Source organism: Dendrobates tinctorius, unplaced genomic scaffold, assembly GCF_039654945.1.
Source record: "Dendrobates tinctorius isolate UK_male_01 unplaced genomic scaffold, ASM3965494v1 ptg000214l, whole genome shotgun sequence".
NCBI classification, from domain to species: Eukaryota; Metazoa; Chordata; class Amphibia; order Anura; family Dendrobatidae; genus Dendrobates; species Dendrobates tinctorius.
In genome coordinates this window covers 2,557,466-2,574,887 of record NW_027361881.1, presented here as the reverse complement: position 1 = coordinate 2,574,887, position 17,422 = coordinate 2,557,466, and the positions used below count along the sequence as shown (strand labels likewise).

At 52.3% G+C, this 17,422-nt stretch overlaps 1 protein-coding gene across 3 annotated transcripts in view; it reads left to right on the top strand.

Moving 5' to 3' along the window:
- KIAA0513 (KIAA0513 ortholog) overlaps nucleotides 1–16,173 on the top strand; it is a 37,469-nt gene extending 21,296 nt beyond the window's left edge. For 2 of the 3 annotated variants that reach the window (XM_073554909.1, XM_073554910.1), the window contains exons 3-13: nucleotides 718–817; nucleotides 1,056–1,129; nucleotides 1,204–1,274; nucleotides 1,384–1,597; nucleotides 2,004–2,044; nucleotides 2,145–2,220; nucleotides 2,972–3,049; nucleotides 3,568–3,597; nucleotides 9,775–9,855; nucleotides 10,052–10,146; nucleotides 10,508–16,173. In XM_073554909.1, coding sequence (XP_073411010.1) covers nucleotides 718–817; nucleotides 1,056–1,129; nucleotides 1,204–1,274; nucleotides 1,384–1,597; nucleotides 2,004–2,044; nucleotides 2,145–2,220; nucleotides 2,972–3,049; nucleotides 3,568–3,597; nucleotides 9,775–9,855; nucleotides 10,052–10,146; nucleotides 10,508–10,557 — 910 coding nt within the window. In that variant the 3' untranslated portion in view covers nucleotides 10,558–16,173. The remainder of the gene's footprint in view (nucleotides 1–717; nucleotides 818–1,055; nucleotides 1,130–1,203; nucleotides 1,275–1,383; nucleotides 1,598–2,003; nucleotides 2,045–2,144; nucleotides 2,221–2,971; nucleotides 3,050–3,567; nucleotides 3,598–9,774; nucleotides 9,856–10,051; nucleotides 10,147–10,507) is intronic. The other variant, XM_073554911.1, reaches the window with a different exon arrangement.
- Nucleotides 16,174–17,422: the final 1,249 nt, after the last annotated feature.

Below are 17,422 nucleotides of genomic sequence, written 5' to 3'. Positions count from 1 at the left end.
TGATGTGGCCCCTACATGGCCGGCGAGCTACCCTCCATGCGCTGTTATCAGCCCTGGTGCCTCATGGCTAATATTGCGATTCCTCCTTGGATTCGTGCATCTTCACCTGCACATTTATCGCCCCATATTTCTATGTAACAACCGCACCAGGATTAATAAAAACCCCTCCCGACGTCCTCCGCTCGGCGCGTCCTCGCAGCCATTTTATTTCTAATCTCAGCACTGAATGCAATCATCCAAAACTAACAGAATCCGGCTCCGGGGGAGAGAGGCGAGGGTCTGCAGCACAGGAGGGGCCGCGGTGCTGCCGGATCATGGGTGGGATGTGGGGGGGACTGCAGCGCGGCTCGGCACTATGGAGATCTACGGGGGAAGGGGGTCCGAGAGGAAAGGGTTACTGGTGATGGGTAGACGCGCAGCATCGGCTCCAGGCGCGGATTATTACCGCTGCTCGGATGTGCTGCGTCCAATAGGTGAGGTGGTCACGTGTCAGGGATAATAGAGCGGCGAGGAAGACTATGGTGTAATAAGTGGGGAACCATAAGCGAGGGGCTGAGGAACGTCTGCCCGAGACCACCTCCTAATGGAGGCTATGGGAGGACTCACCCCTGTCCCCACAGTGTCACCTCTGGGCACATGGCGTCCCTGGTGGGGTGTTTTGGGGATTCCGCGCCCCGTCCCGTGTCTCAGTTTTGGCCGTGTCTTCTTTCCCTCCAGGGAGGACGTGGACCAGGAGGAGAAGGCTCGGTTCGGGGAGCTCTGCAGCACTGAAAACGGGAAAGGACGAGAGTGGTTTGCGCGGTTCGTCAGCGCTCAGGTGACGCCCCCGGATTAGATAGTCCCCCGCGCCTCTCTCTTGCGCTCATTTTGTATCTTTGTCCTCTGTGGCGCCGCTTATCTGTGCAAAGAAGCAATAGTCTATGGAGGTGTCCAATGGGGGTTGTGATCCACTCGATGAGGCTCTCCAATTATTACTAACTCTCGTCACCCGGTGAGACGACGGTGATGTCACACGTATACGGGCTCCTACGTGATTAACCCTTTTGTCTCCGCAGCGCTGCAATTCCAAATGTGTGTCGGAGCAGACGTTCTACCGCCTGGTGCAGTCCTTCGCGGTCGTCCTCTTTGAGTATGTATTCACACCGCGGCCGCTCGACGCCATCATTGCCGTTGGTTCCCTTCCTCTGATTCTTCTTTCTCTAGGTGCTACCAGATGGATGACTTCGGTCCGGCCAAGAACCTGATGACCATGTGCTTCACCTACTATTATGTTGGTGAGTGATGAGCTGGGGCCGCTGCCGGGGTGTCCACCCAGTACCGGGGCGATGCGGCGAAGGACTGGGAGCAATGGCTACAGAATAACGGAAGTGTCGCGGTCTCCAGGTAAACCGCACGTGTCCCCGACGGACTCCCGGGAGAAGCCGGTGAGCACCGGCAGCATCGACGGTTATCTGAAGTCCGCCAACAGCTGGCTCGCCGAGAAGAAGGACAACGTGGAGCGGCTGCTGAGGACAACGTCCGTCACCACCGAGAACATGAAGGGCTTTTTCGGGGGTCTGGAGAGCAAACTAAAAGCCCCCCTCTCCAAAAAGAACGAGTGAGTAACGTGCGGGGCTGTCATTACATATTATAGGCCTGTGCGGGGCAGAAGCACTACAGGTCTCAGCATGCCTGGAAACCTTTGTAGTGAAGATGCAATGAAATATTCTCTATCTTTAATAAGAGACTGTTTAACTTGTCAGCCATAATCTCTGCTTGCTGTCAGTGAATGTGGACATCCTGATTACACGAGAGTTTGTTACAATAGTATCTGTCCCAGAAGGTGTCACAATCATCCTGTGCTCCAGAGTGATACATTGTAACAAAACCGCATGACGGGACGAGGGCTGTGCGCTGCCCATCAGATTGTCAGGACTCCCAGACAGCCAGCAGAGATACTGGACGTGGTGGCGCGTGGTCTGCAGGGACGGACACTAACTCCTCTGTTACTACTTGTTCGCCAGGCAGGGAGATGAGCCGTCGAGGGAGAAGCCGCCTGATGACAGTGAGTGCCCCTGAGCTGTGGCCCCTGAGCTGTGGCCCCCTGGTTATAATGCCCACCCCCCGGACGTTACCGGTATATCACATTTGTGCTCTATTCTCAGTTCCGCTGCAGAGTCCAGAGGAGAAGAAAGGAGAGAAGAATTACCTGTACTCACACCTGAAGCAGCAGCCGATATGGTAAGACGCTGCAACGAAAACCACGAAGGAGCGCCGTGCTGGGAAGGGGGTTATTATCCCTCTGATCCAGAATCTTCCGGAATAATAGTCAGAGTATTCCAAACTGCCGGGTGATGCCAGACTATCGGAATTATACAGCTGATCAGGCAGATTACTGGAGGCTTTTTCCTGACTGGTTGTTGAGGTTTCCGGCACTTTATATGGGTGGTATGGTCTGTATGATGCCGTCCGCAGCAGGACAGTTCTTCACGTTTTTTTTGTACTTGCTTTTATTTTACGCTTTAGCCGCATTTTCAGATTTAATGTTGAAAATAAATCTTTTTTTATAATCTGAGAACCGATCTGTCATTCTGCGCTGCCGTGGGGAGAGAGGGAAGGAGGCCGATCCGATGTCGGGGTTTTATTCTCCAACGCGTTTCGAAGTATAAAACTTCCCCAGGACAATCCACAATCCTAAAGTTTTAGACTTTGAAACGTGTTGGAGAAATGAACCCCCTGACATTGGATCGGCCTCCTTCCCTCTCTCTCCACGGCAGCGCAGAATGACACATTGGTATCTCCGCTTCTATGTATTTCTCTCCTCGTGGGTCTGCCGCAGCCTTATAGGTGTGAACACGGCCCACCCAGGGGGGCACAATCCTGCATATCCTTCTGTATTATTACCCAGATAAGACCCTATTTGTGCTTTGTCTCCTCTCTCTTGGGTTTTTATAATCTGACGCATTGCTGGTACTTGTTGTTGCCGTCACAGGCACTCGCTGCGGTTTTGGAACGCTGCATTTTTCGACGCTGTACATTGCGAGAGGAGGAAGCGATCGCCCACGACCAGGTAAGAGGTTTTCTGTATGTGAAGGGTTAAACTGACCTCCCCAAAGATTTCTGTCCATTTCCCCCTCAGACGGTGTTGTCACCCCCTGATTGCCCCTCCAGTCGCCTCCTGACATAACGAGGCACAATCCGCAGACGACGCTTCTATAAACATGTTGACTTTCTCCTGTAATTGGCTTCTTGCCGTCCCCGGAGATCACAGCAGCATTGACCGGCGCCAGGTGTTTTACAAGCCGCGCTGCCATCTGCGGTGGCTGTAATGGCGCAAAAGAAGTGTCTGACAGCGGTAATGCCCCCCCCCCTGGTGTCGACAGAGAAGTGGGGGTAGATCACAGGTTACACCGGGGTCAGACATCATCTATTCACCAGTCCTATAATCCCATCTGTCCATTATCCCCGGAGTGATTCATGATGTCATAGCCCCCCTCCTGCTTGTAGTGATGTCATTCTCTAACTCTTCTCTGTGCTATTACCTTTAACCTCTAATCTTTGCTAACCTTATTTCTGCTGCTGCTCCAGAGGGAACGGAGGGGAAGAAGAGGAAGAGAGGTTTGTCATATGTTTTATGACTTGTAATAGTTTATGTCCGAGTTTATATTTATGGGTTATATCTGGGGAAGGGAGAATAGAGATCAGCGGTTACATCACTGAGAGGGCCGCCTATCCATCACCAGAGATCAGCGGTGACATCACTGAGAATGCCTCCTATCCATCACCAGAGATCAGAGGTGACATCACTGAGAATGCCTCCTATCCATCACCAGAGATCAGCGGTGACATCACTGAGAATGTCTCCTATCCATCACCAGAGATCAGATGTGACATCACTGAGAATGCCTCCTATCCATCACCAGAGATCAGAGGTGACATCACTGAGAATGCCTCCTATCCATCACCAGAGATCAGCGGTGACATCACTGAGAATGCCTCCTATCCATCACCAGAGATCAGAGGTGACATCACTGAGAATGCCTCCTATCCATCACTAGAGATCAGAGGTGACATCACTGAGAATGCCTCCTATCCATCACCAGAGATCAGCGGTGACATCACTGAGAATGTCTCCTATCCATCACCAGAGATCAGATGTGACATCACTGAGAATGCCTCCTATCCATCACCAGAGATCAGAGGTGACATCACTGAGAATGCCTCCTATCCATCACCAGAGATCAGCGGTGACATCACTGAGAATGCCTCCTATCCATCACCAGAGATCAGAGGTGACATCACTGAGAATGCCTCCTATCCATCACTAGAGATCAGAGGTGACATCACTGAGAATGCCTCCTATCCATCACCAGAGATCAGAGGTGACATCACTGAGAATGTCTCCTATCCATCACCAGAGATCAGCGGTGACATCACTGAGAATGTCTCCTATCCATCACTAGAGATCAGAGGTGACATCACTGAGAATGCCTCCTATCCATCACCAGAGATCAACGGTGACATCACTGAGAATGCCTCCTATCCATCACCAGAGATCAGAGGTGACATCACTGAGAATGCCTCCTATCCATCACTAGAGATCAGAGGTGACATCACTGAGAATGCCTCCTATCCATCACCAGAGATCAACGGTGACATCACTGAGAATGCCTCCTATCCATCACCAGAGATCAGAGGTGACATCACTGAGAATGCCTCCTATCCATCACTAGAGATCAGAGGTGACATCACTGAGAGTGCCTCCTATCCATCACCAGAGATCAGAGGTGACATCACTGAGAATGCCTCCTATCCATCACTAGAGATCAGAGGTGACATCACTGAGAATGCCTCCTATCCATCACTAGAGATCAACGGTGACATCACTGAGAATGTCTCCTATCCATCACCAGAGATCAACGGTGACATCACTGAGAATGCCTCCTATCCATCACCAGAGATCAACGGTGACATCACTGAGAATGCCTCCTATCCATCACCAGAGATCAGCGGTGACATCACTGAGAATGCCTCCTATCCATCACCAGAGATCAGCGGTGACATCACTGAGAATGTCTCCTATCCATCACCAGAGATCAACGGTGACATCACTGAGAATGCCTCCTATCCATCACCAGAGATCAGAGGTGACATCACTGAGAATGCCTCCTATCCATCACTAGAGATCAGCGGTGACATCACTGAGAATGCCTCCTATCCATCACCAGAGATCAACGGTGACATCACTGAGAATGCCTCCTATCCATCACCAGAGATCAGAGGTGACATCACTGAGAATGCCTCCTATCCATCACTAGAGATCAGCGGTGACATCACTGAGAATGCCTCCTATCCATCACCAGAGATCAACGGTGACATCACTGAGAATGCTTCCTATCCATCACCAGAGATCAGAGGTGACATCACTGAGAATGCCTCCTATCCATCACCAGAGATCAGAGGTGACATCACTGAGAATGTCTCCTATCCATCACTAGAGATCAGAGGTGACATCACTGAGAATGCCTCCTATCCATAACCGGAGATCAGCGGTGACATCACTGAGAATGCCTCCTATCCATCACTAGAGATCAGAGGTAACATCACTGAGAATGTCTCCTATCCATCACCAGAGATCAGAGGTGACATCACTGAGAATGCCTCTTATCCATCACTAGAGATCAGAGGTGACATCACTGAGAATGTCTAATATCCGTAACCGGAGATCAGCGGTGACATCACTGAGAATGCCTCCTATCCATCACTAGAGATCAGAGGTGACATCACTGAGAATGTCTCCTATCCATCACCAGAGATCAGCGGTGACATCACTGAGAATGCCTCCTATCCATCACCAGAGATCAGAGGTGACATCACTGAGAATGTCTCCTATCCTTCACCAGAGATCAGAGGTGACATCACTGAGAATGCCTCCTATCCATCACTAGAGATCAGAGGTGACATCACTGAGGATGCCTCCTATCCATCACCAGAGATCAGAGGTGACATCACTGAGAGTGCCTCCTATCCATCACCAGAGATCAGAGGTGACATCACTGAGAGTGCCTCCTATCCATCACCAGAGATCAGCGGTGACATCACTGAGAATGTCTCCTATCCATCACCAGAGATCAGAGGTGACATCACTGAGAGTGCCTCCTATCCATCACCAGAGATCAGCGGTGACATCACTGAGAATGTCTCCTATCCATCACCAGAGATCAGAGGTGACATCACTGAGAGTGCCTCCTATCCATCACCAGAGATCAGAGGTGACATCACTGAGAATGTCTCCTATCCATCACCAGAGATCAGAGGTGACATCACTGAGAATGTCTCCTATCCATCACCAGAGATCAGAGGTGACATCACTGAGAATGTCTCCTATCCATCACCAGAGATCAGCGGTGACATCACTGAGAATGCCTCCTATCCATCACCAGAGATCAGCGGTGACATCACTGAGAATGCCTCCTATCCTTCACCAGAGATCAGCGGTGACATCACTGAGAGTGTCTCCTATCTCTTATTATAGCAGACTCTTTATTTCTCGCGGCCACCAGTGATTTTGCTTCTCGTTACTTATAAATTATAATGAGCGGTTCGTTATCTGTGGGGGGCCGTGTTATTATGGGATGGGGATCTGCGGATCGGTGCCTTCTATCTGTTGCCGCCTGTGATATATTTCTGTGGATACAACGTATCGGTGTTGCTGCAATATTTTGGCTCACAGGATTGTCTAGTCTGGATGCAATTGTTACAAACCCTCAGCTGTGATAAGTATCTGGCTTTCCTCTAGAACCCTGGGCCGAATGTTATAAGACATCTACTCGTCGAGATCTTTCTGTTTGCAGCTTTACATTTGGTTGGTTTTCGGCCTCACCGATAATGAAGGGTTAACGCCGACCCACCTGGCAGAACATAGGACTTTGGGGGCTCTGATGGGATAAATGCCACTTTCAGACCATCCTGCCCCTCTCCTCTTCCCCGCAGGCTGCCAGTGACAGCTCCTGTGTTCTGCAGCTGCACACGGGGACGCCTCCAGTCCAAGATGGCGCCTAATGACTGCTCTCCCCATCAGCTGCCTGGTGTAATTACAGCCCCCACAGTGCAGCGCGGCATCATCTCCCGCGGCTTCAGGACCCTCTTGAAGTTTTTGACATTTTCCTAAGGGATAATATATTGGGAGAAGTACAGGAGGCCACGGCATCGCCTGCCCTCATTATACCGCTGCCAGGCTGACAAATTGCTGCCCGATATAGAAAGTGGCGCCCAGAGTCCTGGAGAAGCTCATTAGTGAAGTGACTCATTTCACCTTCTCCACAATTAGATTAAAACTTCCTGCAGTGCTATGCGGTGCCCAGTGGTGGCAGCGCCCAGTACTGGTGGTTCCCAGTGGTGGCAGCGCCCAGTATTAGCGGTGCTCAGTGGTGGCAGCGCCCAGCATTAGAGGTGCCCAGTGGTGGCAGTGCCCAGTATTGGTGGTTCCCAGTGGTGGCAGTACCCAGTATTGGAGGTGCCCAGTGGTGGCAGCGCCCAGTATTAGAGGTGCCCAGTGGTGGCAGCGCCCAGCATTAGAGGTGCCCAGTGTTAGCGGTGCCCAGTGGTGGCAGCGCCCAGTATTACCAGTGCCCAGTGGTGGCTGCGCCCAGTATTAGCGGTGCCCAGTGGTGGCTGCGCCCAGTATTAGCGGTGCCCAGTGGTGGCATTGCCCAGTATTAGCAGTGCTCAGTGGTGTCAGCACCCAGCATTAGAGGTGCCCAGTGGTGGCAGCTCCCAGTATTTGCAGTGCTCAGTGGTGGCAGCGCCCAGTATTACCAGTGCTCAATGGTGGCAGCGCCCAGTATTACCAGTGCTCAATGGTGGCAGCGCCCAGCATTAGAGGTGCCCAGTGGTGGCAGCGCCCAGTATTAAAGGTGCCCAGTGGTGGCAGCGCCCAGTATTAGCGGTGCCCAGTGGTGGCAGCGCCCAGTATTAGCGGTGCCCAGTGGTGGCAGCGCCCAGTATTAGCGGTGCCCAGTGGTGGCTGCGCCCAGTATTTGCTGTGGTCAGTTGTGGCAGCGCCCAGTATTAGCGGTGCCCAGTGGTGGGAGCGCCCAGTATTAGCAGTGCTCAGTGGTGGCTGCGCCCAGTATTAGCAGTGCCCAGTGGTGGCAGCGCCCAGTATTAGCAGTGCTCAGTGGTGGCAGCGCCCAGTATTACCAGTGCTCAATGGTGGCAGCACCCAGCATTAGAGGTGCCCAGTGGTGGCAGCGCCCAGTATTTGCAGTGCCGTGTAGCGCTGAGTATTAGCGGTGCCCAATATTAGCACTTTTCAATGATGGTGGTGCCCAGTACTAGCGGTGCTCAGTGAGGTCAGCACCCAGCATTAGAGGTGCCCAGTGGTGGCAGCGCCCAGCATTAGAGGTGCCCAGTGGTGGCAGCGCCCAGCATTAGAGGTGCCCAGTGGTGGCAGCGCCCAGCATTAGAGGTGCCCAGTGGTGGCAGCGCCCAGCATTAGAGGTGTCCAGTGGTGGCAGCGCCCAGTATTAGAGGTGCCTAGTATTAGCATTGCTCAGTGGTGGCAGCACCCAGTATTAGCAGTGCCCAGTGGTGGCAGCGCCTAGTATTACCAGTGCTCAGTGGTGGCAGTGCCCAGTATTGGCGGTGCTCAGTGGTGGCAGCGCCTAGTATTTGCGGCGCCCAGTGGTGGCAGCGCCTAGTATTACCAGTGCTCAGTGGTGGCAGTGCGCAGTATTGGCGGTGCTCAGTGGTGGCAGCGCCCAGTATTAGAGCTGCCCAGTGGTGGCAGCGCCCTGCATTAGAGGTGCCCAGTGGTGGCAGCGCCCAGTATTAGCTGTGCCCAGTGATGACAGCGCCCAGTATTAGCAGTGCCGTGTAGCGCTGAGTATTAGCGGTGCTCAATATTAGCACTTTCCAATGATGGTAGCGCCCACTATTAGTGGTGCCTAGTGGTAGCAGTGCCCTGCATTAGAGGTGCCCAGTGGTGGCAGCGCCCTGCATTAGAGGTGCCCAGTGGTGGCAGCGCCCAGTATTAGCGGTGCCTATTGGTGGTAGCGCCCTGCATTAGAGGTGCCCAGTGGTGGCAGCGCCCAGTATTACCAGTGCTCAATGGTGGCAGCGCCCAGCATTAGAGGTGCCCAGTATTTGCAGTGCCGTGTAGCGCTGAGTATTAGCGGTGCCCAATATTAGCACTTTTCAATGATGGTGGTGCCCAGTGGTGGCAGCGTCCAGTATTAGCGGTGCCCAGCGGTGGCAGCGTCCAGTGGTGACGGTGCCCAGTATTAGCCGTGCTCAGTGAGGTCAGCACCCAGCATTAGAGGTGCCCAGTGGTGGCAGCACCCTGCATTAGAGGTGCCCAGTGGTGGCAGCGCCCAGTATTAGAGGTGCCCAGTGGTGGCAGCGCCCTGCATTAGAGGTGCCCAGTGGTGGCAGCGCCCATTATTAGCGGTGCCCTGTGGTGGCAGCGCCCAGTATTAGCGGTGCCCATTGGTGGCAGCGCCCTGCATTAGAGGTGCCCAGTGGTGGCAGCGCCCAGTATTAGCGGTGCCCAGTGGTGGCAGCGCCCAGTGGTGGCAGCAGCGCCCTGCATTAGAGGTGCCCAGTGGTGGCAGCGCCCTGTATTGGTGGTGCTGCTTGGCGCCCTGCATTAACGTGCTGTGCAGCGCCCCCTCCTGGTCTGATGCTGTACTGTCTTTTCTCAGCTGCAGAGATCTTCCTGTGTGAGTTGTGACTGCTCGGAGCTGCAGTTTTGCTCCTGATGTTGACTTTGGTCTTTCTGATTTGTCACCTCAGAGATAAGTGGTATCACATGACGCAGGAGGAGCGAGACGACAGCCTGCAGTTCAACGAGAACATCACATTTGGACAGCTGGGGTACGTCTGCAGTTGTCTCTTCCACGGTCTCTCATCTGTCTTTTTTTCCTTTTCTCCATATCTTTCTCTACACGACCCTCTGTCTCTTTGATTCTGACTCATTTTCTTGGCTGTCTCTGCCCCTCTCCCGTTGTGTTTCTCTTCCTCGCTCTTGCCTTGTATGTCTCACTCTGTCTCGTTATCTCTGTCTCTCCAGGACGTTCACACATAACATGTTGGCTTTCGGGCTTAGTAAGAAGTTGTGCAGCGATTTTCTGAAGAAACAATCGGTGATTGGGAATCTGGACGAGGGTGAGTTGTTGGCCGCCTCTCACTGTCTATAGCGGGATTGTAGGCTGCTGTGTGACTGCAACTCCCAGCATGCCTGTCATTCTGCGTCGTTGGAGTGCGGATAATAGAAGTCACTATGGCGGAGGGCGGGTGCCGCTGTGGGGGCGGGCGGAGGGCGAGTGCTGCTCTGGAGGCTGCTATAGTATAAGACATGATTAACTTAAAAGGACGCTGCAGAACTTCTTTAAAATCATTGCAAAGAGAGCAAAGCAAAGTTCTTCATCGTTACTGATTGTGCTGCTGTCAGGACATGCTGGGAGTTGTGGTATCACAGGTCCTGGAGTGATCTATTAACCCCATGATTTTCTTCTTCATCTTTTAGAGAAGTTCAAGCAGCTGATGGACTACATTGAGCGGACGGCGGTGGAGTAGCGGCTGCCGGGGTGGAGCGCAGTCCATGTGAGCCAGTATTGAAGCTGAGGGCGCCTTGCATGCTTCTCCTACCACTGCCCTATGGCGAGCCCTCTCCGTCCGTGGGGCGTCCCTGGGCGGGGGGCCGGGGGCCGTCACAACTGTAGAGTCTATATTTTACAGCAGTCTTTTGTCTACTCGGAGTATTTGATAGAAGTGTGTGCTGTGCATGTAGCGGGAGGAGGGCGAGAGCCGCGCCAATCATGGAAGAGACGGGAAAATGTCTATTTTTTTACAAGCAGGAGAGATTTTCATGGTGTTCCCCGTCCTCTCCCCTGCTGGGTGTTGTAGTGCGGTTTGTGGCCGGGGAGCGTTGTGTATTGGTCCGTTCTCTGGTGTGTAGATATTTCTAGTCTTATAGAGTATATATAATAATATACCGTACAGCGGACGTCTGCAGATATATATTTATTACCTGGAGTACTCGTTGCCCGGTATCCACGTCCAGTTATCGGGGTGTATAGAGAATATATATATTTATTTTTTAAAGGTGAAGGCGCCGGCGGCTGGAATAACCCGCGGCCTGCAATTTATTTATCTGGGGACCACAGCGCAGCAGATTAGACCCCCCCCCCCCCCGCAATAGCACATAGTCACTACATTGTAGCATCTCGAGGTTATTTTTTTCACGACAATCCCCCCGTCAGAGCGCCTCCTATGGTGGAAGTGATGCATCTTGGGAGATGGCGCTATATGCGGCCGGCGATAATACTTGGTCACAATCATATACAAGATATGGGTGGCGATCCTCAGTGACGCGGGAAGCGATCCTCAGTGACGCGGGCGCTTTATTCTGACCTCCCCTTTATATTGCTTTGTCAGTTGCTCCTCTTTTGTTGCTTAGCAACAGACTACAAACTGATACTTTGTCGCGTTCCGTAGATTTAACAATGTATCGGTTTGAAGTTTGTTCCTCAGGAGCAGCGAGGAACCGAGTGTAATCTGGCGGATCTGCCCGATGCACGGCGCAGTTTTATTTCCTGGTGATGAGACCTAAATGCTTCGCTCAGATGTTTGCAGGTTTAGGCTTTTGCCGTCTCTGTGCAGGGAGAGGATTTTTTTGCTGCAGCGTTTGCAATTTAAAGAGCTTATCTGTCGCTGGGGAGATCAGTCGTTTATAGCAACCCCCCACTGCTTCTCCTGCTGGCACGAAAAGGGTTAAAGCGAGGATGGCCAAAAAGCCACGGAAACCCATACAGTGATCCTCTGCTAGGAGCAGCCAATCGGATCCCTGCGTCTGTTCTGTCCTTCATTAGACATGACACCTGAAATCTGGTCGTCCAACAAAGACCGGACCAGGTACCAAGCCACCTGCAGATGCCCCCAATATCTGAGCCATCTAGTAGTGAGCCCCCTGACAATGGAGCCATCCCGGGGTGATATGCACAACACCCCCCCCCCCATAACTGAGCCATCCACATAGTGCCCCTCCTATAATAGATAATCCGCAAGTGCCCCCCCCAACTGAGCCATACAAATGGTGCCCCTCCTATAATAGACCACCCGCAAGTGCCCCCCCAACTGAGCCATCCACATGGTGCCCTCCTATAATAGACCATCCACATGGTGCCCCTCCTATAATAGACCATTCGCAAGTGCCCCCCCATAACTAAGCCATCCACATGGTGCCCCTCCTATAATAGACCATCCACAAGTGCCCCCCATAACTGAGCCATCCACATGGTGCCCCTCCTATAATAGACTATCTGCAAGCCCCCCATAACTGAGCCACCCACATGGTGCCCCTCCTATTATAGATCATCCACAAGTGCCCCCCATAACTGAGCCATCCACATGGTGCCCCTCCTATAATAGACTATCTGCAAGCCCCCCATAACTGAGCCATCCAAATGGTGCCCCTCCTATAATAGACCACCCGCAAGTGCCCCCCATAACTGAGCCATCCACATGGTGCCCCTCCTATAATAGACCACCTGCAAGTGCCCCCATAACTAAGCCATCCACATGGTGCCCTTCCTATAATAGACCATCCACAAGTGCCCCCCCCCATAATTGAGCCATCCACATGGTGCCCTTCCTATAATAGACCATCCACAAGTGCCCCCCCCATAATTGCGCCATCCACATGGTGCCCTTCCTATAATAGACCATCCACAAGTGCCCCCCCATAATTGAGCCATCCACATGGTGCCCTTCCTATAATAGACCATCCACAAGTGCCCCCCATAATTGAGCCATCCACATAGTGCCCCTCCTATAATAGACCATCTGCAAGCCCCCCATAACTGAGCCATCCATATGGTGCCCCTCCTATAATAGACCATCCACATGGTGCCCCTCCTATAATAGACCATTCGCAAGTGCCCCCCATAACTGAGCCATCCACATGGTGCCCCTCCTATAATAGACCATCCACAAGTGCCCCCCCATAATTGAGCCATCCACATGGTGCCCTTCCTATAATAGACAATCCACAAGTGCCCCCCATAATTGAGCCATCCACATAGTGCCCCTCCTATAATAGACCATCTGCAATCCCCCCATAACTGAGCCATCCATATGGTGCCCCTCCTATAATAGACCATCCACATGGTGCCCTTCCTATAATAGACCACCCGCAAGTGCCCCCCCAACTGAGCCATCCACATGGTGCCCCTCCTATAATAGACTATCCGCAAGTGCCCCCATAACTAAGCCATCCACATGGTGCTCTTCCTATAATAGACCATCCACAAGTGCCCCCCATAATTGAGCCATCCACATGGTGCCCCTCCTATAATAGACCACCCGCAAGTGCCCCCATAACTAAGCCATCTACATGGTGCCCTTCCTATAATAGACCATCCACAAGTGCCCCCCAAAAGTGAGCCACCCACATGGTGCCCCTCCTATAATAGACCATCTGCAAGTGCCCCCCATAACTGAGCCATCCACATGGTGCCCCTTCTATAATAGACCATCTGCAAGTGCCCCCCATAACTGAGCCATCCTCATGGTGCCCCTCCTATAATAGACCATCCACAAGTGCCCCCCATAACTAAGCCATCCACATGGTGCCCCTCCTATAATAGACCATCCACAAGTGCCCCCATAACTGAGCCATCCACATGGTGCCCCTCCTATAATAGACCATCCACAAGTGCCCCCCATAACTAAGCCATCCACATGGTGCCCCTCCTATAATAGACCATCCACAAGTGCCCCCATAGCTGAGCCATCCACATGGTGCTCTTCCTATAATAGACCATCCACAAGTGCCCCCCATAATTGAGCCATCCACATGGTGCTCTTCCTATAATAGACCATCCACAAGTGCCCCCCATAATTGAGCCATCCACATGGTGCCCCTCCTAGAATAGACCACCCGCAAGTGCCCCCATAACTAAGCCATCCACATGGTGCCCTTCCTATAATAGACCATCCACAAGTGCCCCCCAAAAGTGAGCCACCCACATGGTGCCCCTTCTATAATAGACCATCTGCAAGTGCCCCCCATAACTGAGCCATCCACATGGTGCCCCTTCTATAATAGACCATCTGCAAGTGCCCCCCATAACTGAGCCACCCACATGGTGCCCCTCCTATAATAGACTATCTGCAAGTGCCCCCATAACTGAGCCATCCACATGGTGCCCCTCCTATAATAGACCATCCACAAGTGCCCCCCATAACTGAGCCATCCACATGGTGCCCCTCCTATAATAGACCATCCACAAGTGCCCCCATAACTGAGCCATCCTCATGGTGCCCCTCCTATAATAGACCATCCACAAGTGCCCCCATAACTGAGCCATCCTCATGGTGCCCCTCCTATAATAGACCATCCACAAGTGCCCCCCATAACTGAGCCATCCACATGGTGCCCCTCCTATAATAGACCATCCACAAGTGCCCCCCCATAACTGAGCCATCCACATGGTGCCCCTCCTATAATAGACCATCCACAAGTGCCCCCCCATAACTGAGCCATCCACATGGTGCCCCTCCTATAATAGACCATCCACAAGTGCCCCCCCATAACTGAGCCATCCACATGGTGCCCCTCCTATAATAGACCATCCACAAGTGCCCCCATAACTGAGCCATCCTCATGGTGCCCCTCCTATAATAGACCATCCACAAGTGCCCCCCATAACTGAGCCATCCACATGGTGCCCCTCCTATAATAGACCATCCACAAGTGCCCCCATAACTGAGCCATCCTCATGGTGCCCCTCCTATAATAGACCATCCACAAGTGCCCCCCATAACTGAGCCATCCACATGGTGCCCCTCCTATAATAGACCATCCACAAGTGCCCCCCATAACTGAGCCATCCTCATGGTGCCCCTCCTATAATAGACCATCCACAAGTGCCCCCCATAACTGAGCCATCCACATGGTGCCCCTCCTATAATAGACCATCCACAAGTGCCCCCCATAACTGAGCCATCCTCATGGTGCCCCTCCTATAATAGACCATCTGCATTGCCCACCCGTAGCTGATCCATCTGCTGTTTCCTCCATAGCGGAGCCATTCGCGGGGGCTCCTATAAGTCTAGGGTAGTGAGCCCCAAGTATCGCCAGCTGTGGCATCTCCATATGGACCAAGTATCACCAGAGCGGAGGAGGCAGCCCCTCGATGTCGGTGCAGTGGCCGCCTCCTGTGCATTATTATGGCTGGTCGGGGCTGATCTCTGTGCTGTGGCCCCATTCTGCTCCTGTGGGTTCTGAATCTTCTTTTAATATGAGGCTGAGGCCATCATTAACCCCATGTGAGCTGTGAATTGTTACCAAGTCCTTTTTGTCTGTTTTCGTCATGTGCTTGCCGCCATCATGTTCATGTCGTAGTGAATGTTCTCCGAGGTCTCGCTCCATCATGCACATTGTTAGTGGTGTGGCATAGTCGGGGTTACTCTGTGTAATGCCTGTAGGGGGAGCAGTTCTTTCTGGCAGCTGGGGGACGGTCTACATTGATTCCACAAAATATCCCCCCACGCGGTCACTGACCCTCCATAAGGATGGGGGGGGGTTCTTGTTTTGGAGACCCCCACTGATCAATAAACGATCGGAGTAGAGGCAATCAACCTGACGATGGGCTTAGCCTTCTATGGTCTATGGTCCGCCTTCAGTTTCGGAGGAGATCATTGCTCGAGCGAGCGTTTCTGCTCCTCCTTTTTAGCGATCAGTGGGGGTCTCTGCATCCGGACCCCACCAATCAGAAACTTTTTAAAATGAGGTTACACTTTAAAGTCTTCCCCAACTTCTGTCTATGGAATAACTCCAAACTGTGTCTCTCTAGCAGTGAAAAGTATGACTCCCATCATGCTCCGGCTTCTCTCAGGGAATGCTGGGACTTGTACTTCTGCCCCAAGTTAGAGACCACTGGAATAACCTCTATAAAGGCCACACAGTTGGGTCCTAGAAGTGCCAGGACCGGCCCCGGTCCCCCCACTCCTGTCTATAGATCAGCATTGTTGTGGGGGCTTCTCGGCCCTATGCGCAGGAGTTGTGGTGGGATGCGGGTCTGGCCAGTGGCGGGTCTGTTACACTGGATCTCGGGGGGGGGGTGAAAACGTTGTGTTTTTGTATTTATTATTGTTTCTGAATTATAAATAATAAACATTTGTCTGAGACCCCCGGCTCTGATTTCTTGTCGGTCACACACTGCAGTGGGGACGGGAATTCGGGACTTCGTGATGAAGAATTCTGGATTAGGGTTATGCAAAAGTTACACAGCGGAGCCTGTGAGAAGTTGTATCCAGTCTGGAGAATGATTGTCCTTGGTTAGATTTGAACCAGTAACCCATTGTTGAACAGCTGGACTGTACACAGATGAATCCACTGCCAACATAACCACCCAGCCACCGTGCTGTCCAAGAGCTGCTCACTGGCTAAGTGATGAAAATGACTTCCAACACCTATGAGAAGGGTGTGAGGAGAGAAACTAGTTCCCATGGCAGCCGCTCACTTCAATTATTAGTGTGCCTGAGAGGTGGAATCTCAGCATGCTCTGTCCAAGCTGAACCCATGACTTCAACAACACTACTAACCACTGAGCCACCATGCTGCCCAGGAGATTATTTATAGGTAGGGTATCACTATGACTACCAGCAGCAATGGCAAGATCATGAAAGAGAAAGCTAGACGCCCAAGGCATCCAATCAGTTAATTGATTTTAATTTCTGAAGTGTTCCTGAGAGGTGGAATCTCATTATTGTTGGTCAGAGTTGAACCAATCATTCCAGTGCTAACTGCTGAGCCACTGTACTAGCTGGTAACAGCCACTGTATTACCCAGCAACTGCCACTGTGCTACACTATAAGCATCACCAAGCCACCACCATGCATCACTGTAGGAATCAATAAGCTCCCACTATGCTTCACTGTAGACATCACCAAGCCCCCCGCCATGCTTCACTGTAGGCAGGGAGTTCCTTTCAGTATATGCTTACTTTTCCCTTCTCCAAACAGTAGATAATGACACTGACACTTGGGTTACAGCATAATTACACTAACACTTTGGGTCAGTAGCGTAGCTATTGGGGGGGGGGGCAGAAGGGGCCCACTCAGTAACAGCCATTTCTGTCCTCAGGTAGCCACTCAGGGAGACCCCGGCAGATTGCCTGTTCTCCTATCTTCCTGAGATGCTGACTAGCAGAGTCTCTGGGCAGAGTCTTGTGCTGCCAGAGCTAGGCTGATGTTTCTGACCTGCTGGGCTGTCCATGCTGCAGGCTTTCTGTGTGCTCTAGTTCATGCACGCTGGAGCTCCCCTGGGTCCTAGTGCCCACACTACACTGCCCGGCCATGTCAGACCTCACCATATGCTCTGCGCCTGCAGCACTTGGATCAGACATTGCCGGTGCCATCCATAAACCACCTGCCT